Genomic DNA, 13,095 nt, shown 5'->3' with positions numbered 1-13,095 from the left:
AACAAAACTTCAGGAAATGCAACATAAAACTTTACTTATCTTGAGCATAGATCAAACTGTTAAATATGCAAAAGTTAAGTAAGGGTTTTACCCCAGGGACAACAGCATCCAGCTTCAGATGTTTGTTTGTTTGTAACACACGTACAGCACACAACCAAGTTTCCTTCCAACTCCTACACCACCACCCCTAACACTAAGAGCTTCCTATTTTATGTGTTGCTTCCTCATAGTCAGGAGTGAAGTTTCTTTTCCCACCGGATGTCACTCTGAACCTCCAAAATTCCAGATCCCAAATATGTCTCCACTAATACAACGAGGACTGTGAGTCAGTCCTCTCCTTCACATGACTACCCCGCAATTCCTCACTCATCTTGGGTGAGACTCCTGAGTACCCAAAATATTTACCTTAAAGGGACCATAACCCAAATATTGGTGCCACATAGCACCCATCCAGGACCCATCTTTGGCATCCTGCACAGTAAAGACAAGGTCAACTAAGGTTGCAGCTTCTTCCACCACTTACTGAAGATTGTCTATAGGTTATACACTAAATTTTGATGCAGAAGAGAAGAGGAATTATACAAGGTGCTGAAAAAATTCTGCACTGTCCTCATGTTATGAACTATGAACCAACTACTCTGCCTGTGACTCAGTTGGGGATACCTGGAAAATAAATCAGAAAAATAGATAAACTGGTAAAGGAAGGCACGGACATCAATAACACCTCACAAAGGTTGTAACCTTTCTCACTTTACTGCAAACATGGTTTTGTTGCTGTTCCCATTAAAGGAATTTTTCTGTCACTTCCTGTCCCTGTAAATTCATCACTCATCACGGGGGCACTGACACATACCCTTGCCTACTCATTTCAAAATAAGATAAAAACAGCTTTGGTTTGAGCTGAACTTTCAAGGAAGATAAAAAAAATAAGACATATCTTAAACATTGCATTTTCTATTTTACTTAAATGTATACAGTAGTCGCTTATATCTAGAAGATAAGCATGCCAGATTAGCAGGACTCAAGAAATTCCACTAAGAAAGAACCCTCAATTTTTATATTTCTCCTGTCTAAGAGCAGGCAGGTACACTGAAATTTGTATGTCAAGGACTATGGTGCTGCCTCTCCTCTCTTCCTTTCCTACTTCCCAAAGCACTTAAAATATGTACTTACAATGATTCTTTTGAATATTCACAGAAAATTATAGCTTTGGAATATCTCATCAGGGCCAGATCTAAAGAAAATAAAAGAAAGGCAGCCAGTAAAAAAGAAAACGTAGGTGTTAAGATTAGTGGTTCGGTTGCAGTTTCAGGTCAGGATGAGGTCCAAGGCTCTGTCTGAAGATTAGAGGCAGGGATGGGCTGTGTGTTCGAGTTGAACATATGTTTGACTTGAACACACAAACTAATAGGGCGCTCGGCAGGAAGTATGCCAACCGATGAGTGCCCCATAATGCACTGCACTCTTGCAGTGAATTGATTGCTGATGATTGGCCAAAGCATGCACCTGACCTGTATGCTTTGGCAAATCACAGCATAATGTACTGTGAGAGACTTTGGCTAATCATGGCTCAGGGGCTAAGTCCACGCCCCACACTATATAAGGCTGCTTACACAGCAGCCATGTATAGTGTGTGACAATGGAGATTAGGCAGGTAAATAGTGGATAATGTGTTCAGTCAGTTTGGTGCATTCAGTGTAGTGTATAGGCATACCCAACTTTTAAAATGTATAGATATGTATGTTGTCCTGAGTCCCCTCTCGGTGCTCCCCAAGTTTGGTGTCCCTGTCACTTCTGGAACAGTGCCATGTCAAGATGACCAAGATTTCCCATCGATTTCCATGTTAAAGACAGGGAGCAGTGCCATGTCAAACTGACCAAGATTTCCCATAGCCCCCAATGTTAAAGACAGCGAGCAGTGCCATGTCAAGCTGACCAATATTTCCCATAGATGTCAATGTGCACTGAAAGCTGAAAATTCGTCTGGGCAGGAAGCGGGTTAAAGTGCCTTGTATATTTAAGTGTTTAAGCGGAACTCTATGACAGAATTAAAAAAGAAAAAAAAACGGCACCCCCCCCCAAAAAAAAATAAATCTATACCAGGCCCTTTGGGTCCCTCAAACCCTGACAACCACAACCCAGGGTTGTCGGGAAGAGACCCTTGTCCCCATCAACAGAGCCCCCACCACAAAGCACCCACCTGCCCATGTTGAGGGCTTTTGGCCCGGTATGGTTTAGGAGGGGGGGCACTCTCTCATCCCCCCCTTTCCTGCATGCTTGGCGTTACATTAGAGCCGTGAGCAAGTTTAAATTACATTTTTTCCTCTTTAGAAATGTCAGTATTTCTGCAGCAGGCTCCATACATCATACTGATGCGCCACTTTACAGGCACATTATGGGGACCTCCCAGGCATGATATTTAAAGGAATTTTCATTTTTAATGTTTCACTGTAATCATCATTAAAATTACTGCTCCTTTAAAAACTATTGTTTTTAAAAAAAAAATTCTGCATTGATTCATGTCCCCTAGGGCAGTACCCAGGTCCCTATGCACTTTTTTGGCAATACCTTGCAAATAAGCCTTTACAATGAGGACTTTTGATTTTTCCTGTTTGTGTCTTATAGACTTTAACTACTTAAGCCCCAGCCCTATTTCGGACACTTTTTGTTTACAAGTTTAAATCAGTATTTTTTCCTAGAAAACTACTTAGAACCCCCAAACATTATATATATTTTTTTAGCAAAGACTCTGGAGAATAAAATGTCGGTCATTGTAATATTTTTTATCACGCGGTATTTGCGCAGCGGTCTTTAAAGCGCCATTTTTTTGGAAAATTTTTGAAAAATCACATTTCACTAATTTTAAAAAATACTAAACAGTAAAGTTAGCCCATTTTTTTTGTATATTGTGAAAGAACATGTCACGCCGAGTAAATAGATACCCAACATGTTACGGTTTAAAATTGCGCCCCCCCGTGGGATCGCGACAAACTACGGTCAATAGAGATCTCAATCTGCGACGCTTTAAATTTATTTATTGGTTACCAGTTTTGAGTTAGAGTGTAGCTCTTTTTTTTAAATTATTGCTCACGCTCTGGTGATCGCGGCGATACCTCACATGTGTGGTTTGAACAGCGATTTCATTTGCGGCTCGACTTCCGTATACGTTTTTTTTTGTGCGCGAGCTAACGGTGACGGGGGCGGCTACATTTTTTTTTTTTTTTTCCCATTTATTTTATTTATTTTTTTAACTTTATTAAAGTTTAAAAAAAAAAAAAAAATCTGATCACTTTTATTGCTGTCACAAGCAATGTAAACATCCCTTGTGACACCAATATGTAGTGACAGGTACACTTTATGGAGGGATCGAGGGTCTAAAAGACCCTAGACCCCTCCACTACACTTCCCTGTATGCAAAACGCCGAAAACGGCATTTTTGCATACAGCCGTTTTTCAAATTTGCCGCCTTTTGCAGCACAGTAACCCGGAAGTGACGTCATGGACGCCGCCTCCGGGTTACGTCATCGGAGACCCGATCGATGCCGTTTCCGGCATTCATCGGGACTCCATCCAGCCGGCGGACGTGCCGGCTGGGTGCTCGGGGCTCCCGGTGGAACGGGAGCCCCGGGCAAAGCCACGGAAGGCGGCGGGAGGGGGGGGGGCGTCCCCTCCCGCCCCCCCGGGTACCGATCGAGCGGCTCCCGAGCCGCATCGGTCGGTACCGACGGAAAGCCAACCGTCGGCTCTAAACCACGGTACCGGGATGGTGCCTCTAGCTAGAGGCATCATCCCGGTACACTACCGCAAAGTTTACCGACGTAGACCTACGTTAGTATGCGGTAAGTGGTTAAAAGAGTTTACATGTTTGCTAGAACTGATGTTCTGGTGCAACCGAACAGGGTGGTGTTCGGCCCATCCCTAATTAGGGGTTAATTTGAGGTGTAAAATTTGTTGAAACTGTTTAGTGCTGGGTTTTTAGCTATAATAACATAATTATCAAATGTTGTTATGCACAATTTTAATTAGTGCCAAATACATGCACATGACCAAAAGTCACATTGTCCTTCTTTGCTGCTCTGAAACTTTAAAGTTTACCTGTGCCCAGACTACGGACAATGAAATATTTGCAAGTATCTTAACACAAAATAAATCAGCCTTATATAAGTAATGATTGGCCTCTCTCTAGCTGTTTGTACTGTGAAGTAATTCATTTTCAAAGATCCTTAAAGATCCCCATCAAGACTGTCCAGTTAGGTTTTAGTCAGTTTCCAACACCTTAGAAACACCTTCTGTGCTTACATAACATAGAAATAGCTGTAATTTTTTGTGAATCTGAATTTCTACAAAATTTCTAAGGCCTCGTTCAGATTATTTCTGCTCTGCAAGTCAACACAGCCCAATCATTTGAACAGGGTGCTATGCTGGTGTTTTATGTAGGAAAAAGGTTCCTGCGCCATTTTTAAAACTTAAAGGCAGGGAAATTGAATGGTGTTTTTTGACCATGCAATTTCCCCGCAATTTCTGCATATGCAAACATGCTGTGTTTTGAGATGCATGAGGGTGTTATTAAGGATGAAGGTGTGTTTTTAAAGAGCAACGTATTTTGGCTGTGGGTGGTTGCGATTCCCTCACCCGCCACCATCCGCAATAGTGTAAACCAGGCCTAAAGCTACAGACGTGAGTGGAGGCTTGTTTTCTTTTGCTGCATGTTGAAGAATGTGTAAATACTTTAGTGTGCATAGTCTAGGCACAGGTGTCATTCTTTAATTTCAGAAGCCCAAAAGACAATATGATGTTACATCATTGCTCACTCAAGATACAGAAGGAACTTTTTAGTTAGGCAAAAGGTGCTGCAAGTGAACTATTACATTTTTATTATTCTGATAAAGAACTTTGTTGTTTTCTCTTCTTGTAATAAGACTCTTAACTTTTTTTTTTTTTTTTTTTTTAATCTACAGGTATTTCAGGGAAATTTTGACAATGATACACATAGAAAGAATGTGATTGATCCACCAATCTATGCAAGATTTATAAGGATCCTTCCTTGGTCATGGTACGGCCGAATTACATTAAGAGCTGAGCTATTAGGGTGCACTGAAGAGGACTGAATATACCCATCAAACAACCACCCAAAAGAATTCATCATTTGCAAATTAAAAAAAAAAAAACTGAAAAACCTGAATGAGAACATGAATGGATTTTCATTGAATAAGTGCTCACCTTTTGGTAGGCTGGTAACTGTTTTTTGCGAGGTAGTCTGTGCCTGCCCTTAATAAACCCACCAGATTATGTCCTTCAAATATTGTCCCTTTGTAATGAAATGTTTTAATTTTCTTCTAAGTTGTTCACACTGGTTGAAATACGTTGAGAAAGAAAGGCAGCATCATTTTTATTTTTACAGGTTTTTTTTTTTATGTTTTGTTTGTTTATGAGCCAGGAACATGCAATTATAACAATTCTCTTTAGAGCCAAAATGAGGGGAAAAAAATAAAATCACCAACCGAAAACCAATTTTCCTATCTACATTACACGTTTAGTTGTAAGAAGTGATGCTGCGGATTAGCAATAAGATTTCTCTGGGATGACTGCATTATCCTAATTGTTTCCCTCGTGCCTATCAAAATATTAATATTTACATCTCAGATCTTAGAAATCCATTTGACTTATACCTATGAAACTGCAAACTTTAAATGTTTCTTTCCTCTTAATTTCATTCCTATTGTGCATGTTCTTGAGGCATGTTATTACTTGTGTTAGAGACATTTCCTTCCTTAGTGACCTGAATACTAAATAGGAGCAAACTACGAAAATAGGCTTTCTTTTCTGCATGTCATAAAAACAGCAATACATCAATATCTCATTCCTGTTTAGTTTATCCCATAGAATGCACTGACGCCCAAGATTATTATACTAGCAAATCTCTTCTGAATTTTGCCCAAGGCATTAGAGTTCTTTAAACATTTTTTTTTCTGCTTTAGAACAGTGCTAACCATTTTACTTAGTTTGCAATATTACATATTCATGTCTCTTTTTTTTTGGTATGAACAATATTGTTGCATGGAGGGAGATGAGAATAATGATAGGTTTGTGTGCATACCTTTTGTTTGTCGTTACAGTATATGTCTCATGCGTTCAGTTTACTGGAGCATATGTTTCAGGTTATACAAAAGTTGAAAATCAGATCTATTGTATGGAAAATGTGCAGTTTATTTGACAGCTGTGGACCTACATATGTATTGGTGTAGATGATAATGCTGGTTTTTGAAAACACCTGTTGATAGAGACTGTGATAATGTAGTAATACCTACTTAATGTGTTCTTCATTTAAACTGGTTGTATGCAAACTCGTTTTATACATGTTAATTCATACTAAGATGCAAAGATGAGTTTAGAGGTCAGACAAGAGATGGAGGGGTGCAAATTCAGCAACTCCATTGCATTGTTAAAAGAATGTGTCCAGTTGTGGAAAAATGGTGAGGTCCTGTGTAACATAACTTTTTACTTGTTTAATTTTTAATTGTGCTGCATACAAAATGCCACTAGATGTCAATGTCCTGTCTGTCTGTATAATGTCCTTCAAAAAGATATATATTGTGTATGATGTTGTATTCAACCTTGGTGAACAATATTAAAGAGAAAGTCAAACATAATGACCTATAGCAAAGAAAATATGTGATGAAAGATCGTTCATTAAGAAAGCAGCCCATACAATGCACTTTATGCTATAGTAGTTACAAAACATTAGTCGTGACTTTCTTCAACTACATTTGCTGTTGAATGTTGCTTTATTTTTATTTTTTTTACCAAATGCACTTTCTCATCATTTTGCTTGTTCGAGATTCATTGATTTTTCTCTTATTTGTGAAATTATTTTTCATTTTATTTTAAATTAGCATTTTTCTTTACTGCAGAAAAACCACATAGCAGTTTCCAGATTCATCAAATTGTAACTGTTAATATTTTTGCTCAAAAAGAGGACCTGAACTCTGGAAGCTGTTCCCAGGAAAAAAAAAAAAAAAAAAGGCAAGCGTAGGGTAAAGAACTAGTCACCAGTATTATCTGTAGGCTCCCTATAGCTGATCTTTCTCCCATTGATGACTTATCAAACCATGTTCTGTCTCTCTGTGTGGGGGCAGCTATCTTGGTAAAGGCGACTTTGCTTCCTTATTTCAAAACATACAGAAAGAAGAACAGTGATAAGCACATGACATCACCAAATTTATTCCTAAACCAAATAAATTATCAGCCGGAGACAGCAGTTCTTTAGATCTCTCACTGCATATATAAAGCTATGAGGCTAGACTGCCTCACGTCTTGGGTTCAGGTCCACTTTATTGTTGAAAAGGTTCTCTAAAATAAAATATTTATGGCAGATTAAATATAAGTGTCTATGTATAAATGCAGACAGAAAGTTTACTTCTATCTTACTTAATATTTTACCATGTGGTGTAATAAATATATGTTCAAGTCATCACAAGAAGAGTTTTCTATGTAAACTATTTAAAAAATGAATGAGGTTAGATTATCGTTTGCATTTGTAAAGTATGTTTATGTATTTTTTTAATACAGAAAGAAAGAATGGATTTGTTTTATTAATGGGATCTATATATCAATATCAGGACATAATGTGGTAATAAAAAGACCAGATTACCTGTAAACATTACTAAATAATTTTATGCATTCTACTTTGCCTGTTTATTTTACTTTTATGACCCCAGATATATTTTATCCACTTACCCAAAGGGCTTGTCACAAAAACTGGTTTTAGTTTTATGTTGACTTTCTCTTTTGATATAAATATTTAAGCTTTGAAGACTAAAAGGTACTGTACAATATATAAAATATATGATGAGGGTTAGGGATCTCACTTGTTAGCCATTCAACAAATATCAAATACGGTAACCTTTGCAACTTTTAAAGCTATATAATATTGATATGTTTTGTAAATATTTAAATCATTTAGGTTGATGTAAAATGAGTATGACATTGTCTAGTCTTCAAACCTAAAATAAACTTTTGAAAAACTAGGTTATTTTTATATGTTTTCTGTGTATTTTATTGTACTTATTTGTATATATTTTTCCTGTAACTCCACTTTTATTGAGAGAAAAAAAACATTCCCCTCTGGGTTATCTATGTATATTCCAAGGGTTATAACAAACTTTGTTGCAGATTCCTAACTTTTTGTTATTCTAAAGAAATCTCTCTCTTTCCCTGTGCTCTGTGAGTCTAATGGGAGTGGTTTCATATTTATCAATCAGCTGTGCACCTGCAAAGCTCTAATGAGGACATCTTCTGGGCCTGCATTCCTTTAGACGTGTTCCTATTGGGAGTATCTCAACAAAAATGACATTCTTGTTCCAGGGGATGTTTGAAATCTGACTTGTATCTTACCAAAGGCTTCTGGGAAAATCAGTGAGCCAATCACACAAGCAGGAAATTATGTTTCTGGTAAATGGCCTTGTAATGTACAGATACTGCACTATACACCATGTGTCTATTCAAATAATTTACCGAAAGTAGCTGATTGGATATTAATAAATGTATTAACCACTTCAGCCCCGGAAAGGTTTTACCCCCTTAATGACCAGGCCATTTTTTGCGATACGGCATTGTGTTGCTTTAACTGACAATTGCGCTGTCATGCGAAGCTGTAACCTTATAAAATTGATGTCCTTTTTTCCCCACAAATAGAGCTTTCTTTTGGTGGTATTTGTTCACCTCTGTGTTTTTTATTTTTTGCGCTATAAACAAAAAAAGACCAATAATTTTGAAAAAAAAAAACAATATTTCTTACTTTCTGCTATAAAACACATTCAATAAAAAAAATAAAAAAAATCAAATTTCTTTATCAGTTTAGACCAATTTGTATTCTGCTACATATTTTTAGTATACAAAATCCCCAAAAAGTGTATGTAAATTGGTTTGCACAAATGTTTAAGCATTTACAAACTATGGGATAGATTTATGGACTTTTTATTTTTTTTATTGTATTTATTGGTAATGGCGGCAATCAGCGGTGTTTAGTGGGACTGCAACATTGCGGCTGACAAATCAGACACTAAGGGGTAAATTTATTAAAACTGGTGAGTGCAAAATCTGGTGCAGCTATGCACAGAAACCAATCAGCTTCCAGGTTTTTCTGTAAAAGCTTAATTGAACAAGCTGAAGTTAGAAGCTGATTGGCTACCATGCACAGCTGCACCAGATTTTGCACTCTGTAGTTTTAGTAAATCAACCCCATAGTGATGCTTTTTGGGGACCAGTGACACCAATACAGTGATCAATGCTAAATAATAAGCACTGTAACTGTATAAATGACACTGGCAGGGAAGAGGTTAACATCAGGGACGATCAAGAGGTTAAGTGTGCTCCTAGGGAGTGCTTTCTAACTGTGTGGGGAGTCGACTGACTGCAGGAAGAGAGAGATCTGTGTTTCTTATTAGTAGGAAAACAAGATCTCTCTCTTCCTGTCTGACAGAATAGCGGTCTGCCTTGTTTTGCCCTTCTGTTATTCTCCTGCCCGATTGTGGATGGCCATCGCACCCGACGGACCCATTGATTGGTTCCCACTGTGTCTAATCACGCATGCACGCCCCCTAGAACCCTTCAACAAAGTCATGTACAGGTACGTGATTTTGAAATTAAGGGCAGCCCTGCCACAGTAAATGTATGTGGGGCGGTCCTTAGGGGTTAATAGATACACCCCTTGTCCCCCACATGATAATGTCCTAGCCTGCTCATCTGGTACTCAGGCACAGGGTACTGTTTTATGCAGGAGGAGCTGTAGGTTTGCATATTCCCCACTGTCAGAAATACAGTAAGGGAGTTCTAGTTGCTGCTCCCCAATTTGAGTTGGCGTATCCCACCCTTTTACACATTAGTAAAGCACTTTGCTGGGAAATATAAATGTGTGAACGCCTTTTCTTTAAAGCTGTAGTTTTAGGCTAGGTTCATATTATTGCAAACTGCGTTTTGCATGTAGGTCTTTTCATTTTAATGGATTGCCCCACCCACAAAAACACAGTGAAAGATGTCCCCAAGCCTCTTTTTTTAATTTCACTGCACTTTATAATTTAAAATTTCATTGCACCAAGCTGCATAATGCTGCGGCACCATATGGTTTGATGTGCACAAAAACATACTCCATTTGCCAATGTGTGGGGACCCCATGTGCTTGCTAAAGTGCAGTTTAGTGATCATATTAACCACTTGCCCAACTGAAGATGTACCACCCATCATGACAAGGCCATTTTTTGCTTTTTTGGCACTGCATTAATTTAGCTGACAATTGTGCGGTCATGCAACACTGTACACAAAATACATTTTTATTGTTTTTTCCCACAAATAGAGCTTTCTTTTGGTGGTATGTGATCACCACTGGGTTTTTTATTTTTTGCGCTATAAACAAAAAAAGGCAGAAAATTTGGAAAAGGAAAAAAATATATATTTTTACTTCCTGTTATAAAAAAAAAAACAATAAAAAAATGTAAGAATCTAATTCCTTCATAAATTTAGGCCAATATGTATTCTGCTACATATTTTTGGTAATTAAATCCCAATATATGGATATTGATTGGTTTACGGGAACTTTATAGTGTCTATAAACTATGGTATATATACTGGATTTTGTCATTTATTTATTTGTATATACTAGTAATGGCGGCGATAAGCAACTTATAACGGGACTGTGATAGTATGAAAGGCAGTCTGACACTAACTGAAACTTTGTGGGAATCAGTTATACTAATACAGTGATCGGTGCTAAAAATATTCACTGTCATTATACTAATGACACTGGCTGGGTAAGGATTAACATCTAGGGCGATCAAAGGGTTAAAAGTGAGCCCATGTTACTAAGGGATGTGCTGGTTTTATTCCATGCTTAGCAGGGAAACAAAAACCAGCACATCCCTGATGACAGGACAGAGCTCTGTGGTGTTTATATTGACAGAGCTCTGGCCTGTCTTCCTCCTCGCCATTCAGCGGGTGCCTGCCAACACCAACTGATCAGCTTGCGCTGTGACAAATCAAAGCCCCTACCCAGAAGTGCTGAATCATGTATGTGATCCGCCACAGGAGAGTTCATTTGCCACAATACTCATACGTGAGGCAGCCGGAAAGCAGTTAAAGTACAGTTAAACTCAAACGTTTTGGGTAGGACAGGGAAAGGTTAGAACATCTTTGAGATTCACCTTCAGTATTTTTTTTTTTTTCGGAAAACCAATATATTACAGATATCACTGGAACAAGGGGTGAGGAAAATCTGGTGTTTCTCCAGGAAAGGAAATTCAAGGAGTTCTTTATTTTCTTTGTTATAACATGGCATACAAAGAAAAAGGAAAATAAAGATATTATATTCTAATATATTATATTAGAATATTAACTATTTCCTGTTTTTTTTAAAAAAAAAGATGAATATTACCTATTTCCTATTTTATCTAAAGATAAATAAAAAAAAATCTTTAGTTTTAGACACAATTTAATGTAAATAATACCACAATCATTTGTTAAATTCTACAAAGTATTCTTATTTTTAACTTTATTATTACGTATATATAATTGTAGGAAGGTGTTATTGCTTGAGAGGCATACTTTGCTTCCTGTCTAGGAGTACAATACAGTGAATATTCAAAACAGCTATGTCAAATGAGATCTATTAAATTGGGTGTGCTATTTGGAAAAATCTATTTATGTTCAGTTATACACAGTCTAGAATGCAATATCTATGTAATTTGTATTTCCACTAATGTTTCATCAATGTCTAGCGCAGCACAGTAACGACCCAACAGACGAGGTGGAAAACAGTGGCTTGTGCTGTACTATATGGCAACAGCCTAATCAGGCTTAGTAATAACTATGTAAAAATAGGTTTTGGATTTATCAAAAAAAAATTATTAAAAGGTAATAAACACTGTGCCTGGAGCTGAGGTTTAATTCCTTCTGAACACTCAATAAATCATCACAATCATTTGCAGTACTCTTTTATAAATAATGGTTCCTACAAGAATAGGTAGCACAATTTCATCCATATGTTCTATTTTGCATAATAATATTGGTATTACACCACAATTTATTAGGTTTCAGCTGTAAAATAATGTGCTGAGATGTCTTCTTATCTCACCCAAGACCTTTTCAGTATTTGAGCAGTTTATCTTTCTTCTGTTGGTTTCTATACATAGGCTAGTATTTAAGTAACAACCTAATAATAATAGTATAATTGTCACCATTACCATACAGTTTGATGCAAATGACTGCTATAATTGGTAGGATATGTGACATGTCTCCCATTGGCAAGTATTTATTTTACATAAACACAGCTTGTTAAATTGCCTTTGGCATCTTCTGAGAAAAGTGTTGGACCCTACTGTTAATTAGCACTTGTCACATTCGATTGTTAAAAGCAAGTTTTCTGTTACTTTTATCCTACTGATTATGTGTAAGCTTAAAAGTGCAAAAAAGTCATATAAAACTTACTAAGTATGAACAATATTTTATTTTTATTTGTATGACAAATATGTCCATTTGCTTTGGTGGTGGCTTCTTATTGATAGGTGGTGACAGACGACTAGTCAGCTGCTTACAGGTAGCAAAAGGTGACAACAGCAAAGAAGAAGAGGTACAATTTTGGGGCTGCGAGGTTGAATGACAACTAAATACTATATAGGTGATCAAGAAAGAAATATTCTATGTGACAAATGTGCATAAAACAATGGAAAATATATGCAATGATAAATATAAATTAAAAGATCCAGATAACTTACATAAAAGAACACTAGGTGGGTGCAAGTAATCAAAGCAATTTTGAAGTGGTAAGTAACGGTGAGAATGATTAACCATAGACCAAATCTCAAATCACCCATACAAAATCATATATATCAATATAGGGATCAGTAAGTGTCCATAACAAGAAACATCAAAAAATGTGCATAAGTAAATAGTGAAAAAGAAACTCTAAAATCTGGATTCAAATCTGTGTGAAATCCCAACACCATGCTAAAAATTAAGAAAGTGACTGGTGTCTCGGTTATCCAATATAGTGACACCTCTGTGTGTGTGTGTGTGTGCTATTCTTTCACCTTACAGCTGTAAAGT

General features: G+C 37.1%; 1 protein-coding gene across 2 annotated transcripts in view; it reads left to right on the top strand.

Moving 5' to 3' along the window:
• The window catches only part of EDIL3 (EGF like repeats and discoidin domains 3), a 960,591-nt gene extending 955,117 nt beyond the window's left edge, over positions 1 to 5,474 (top strand). For both annotated transcript variants that reach the window (XM_082243154.1, XM_082243153.1), the window contains exon 11: positions 4,959 to 5,474. In XM_082243154.1, coding sequence (XP_082099280.1) covers positions 4,959 to 5,108 — 150 coding nt within the window. In that variant the 3' untranslated portion in view covers positions 5,109 to 5,474. The remainder of the gene's footprint in view (positions 1 to 4,958) is intronic.
• The last annotated feature ends 7,621 nt before the right edge of the window (positions 5,475 to 13,095 follow it).

Source organism: Pelophylax lessonae (genome assembly GCF_965119305.1).
Source record: "Pelophylax lessonae genome assembly, chromosome: 1".
Classification (NCBI taxonomy): domain Eukaryota; kingdom Metazoa; phylum Chordata; class Amphibia; order Anura; family Ranidae; genus Pelophylax; species Pelophylax lessonae.
This window is presented reverse-complemented; position numbering and strand designations above follow the sequence as displayed.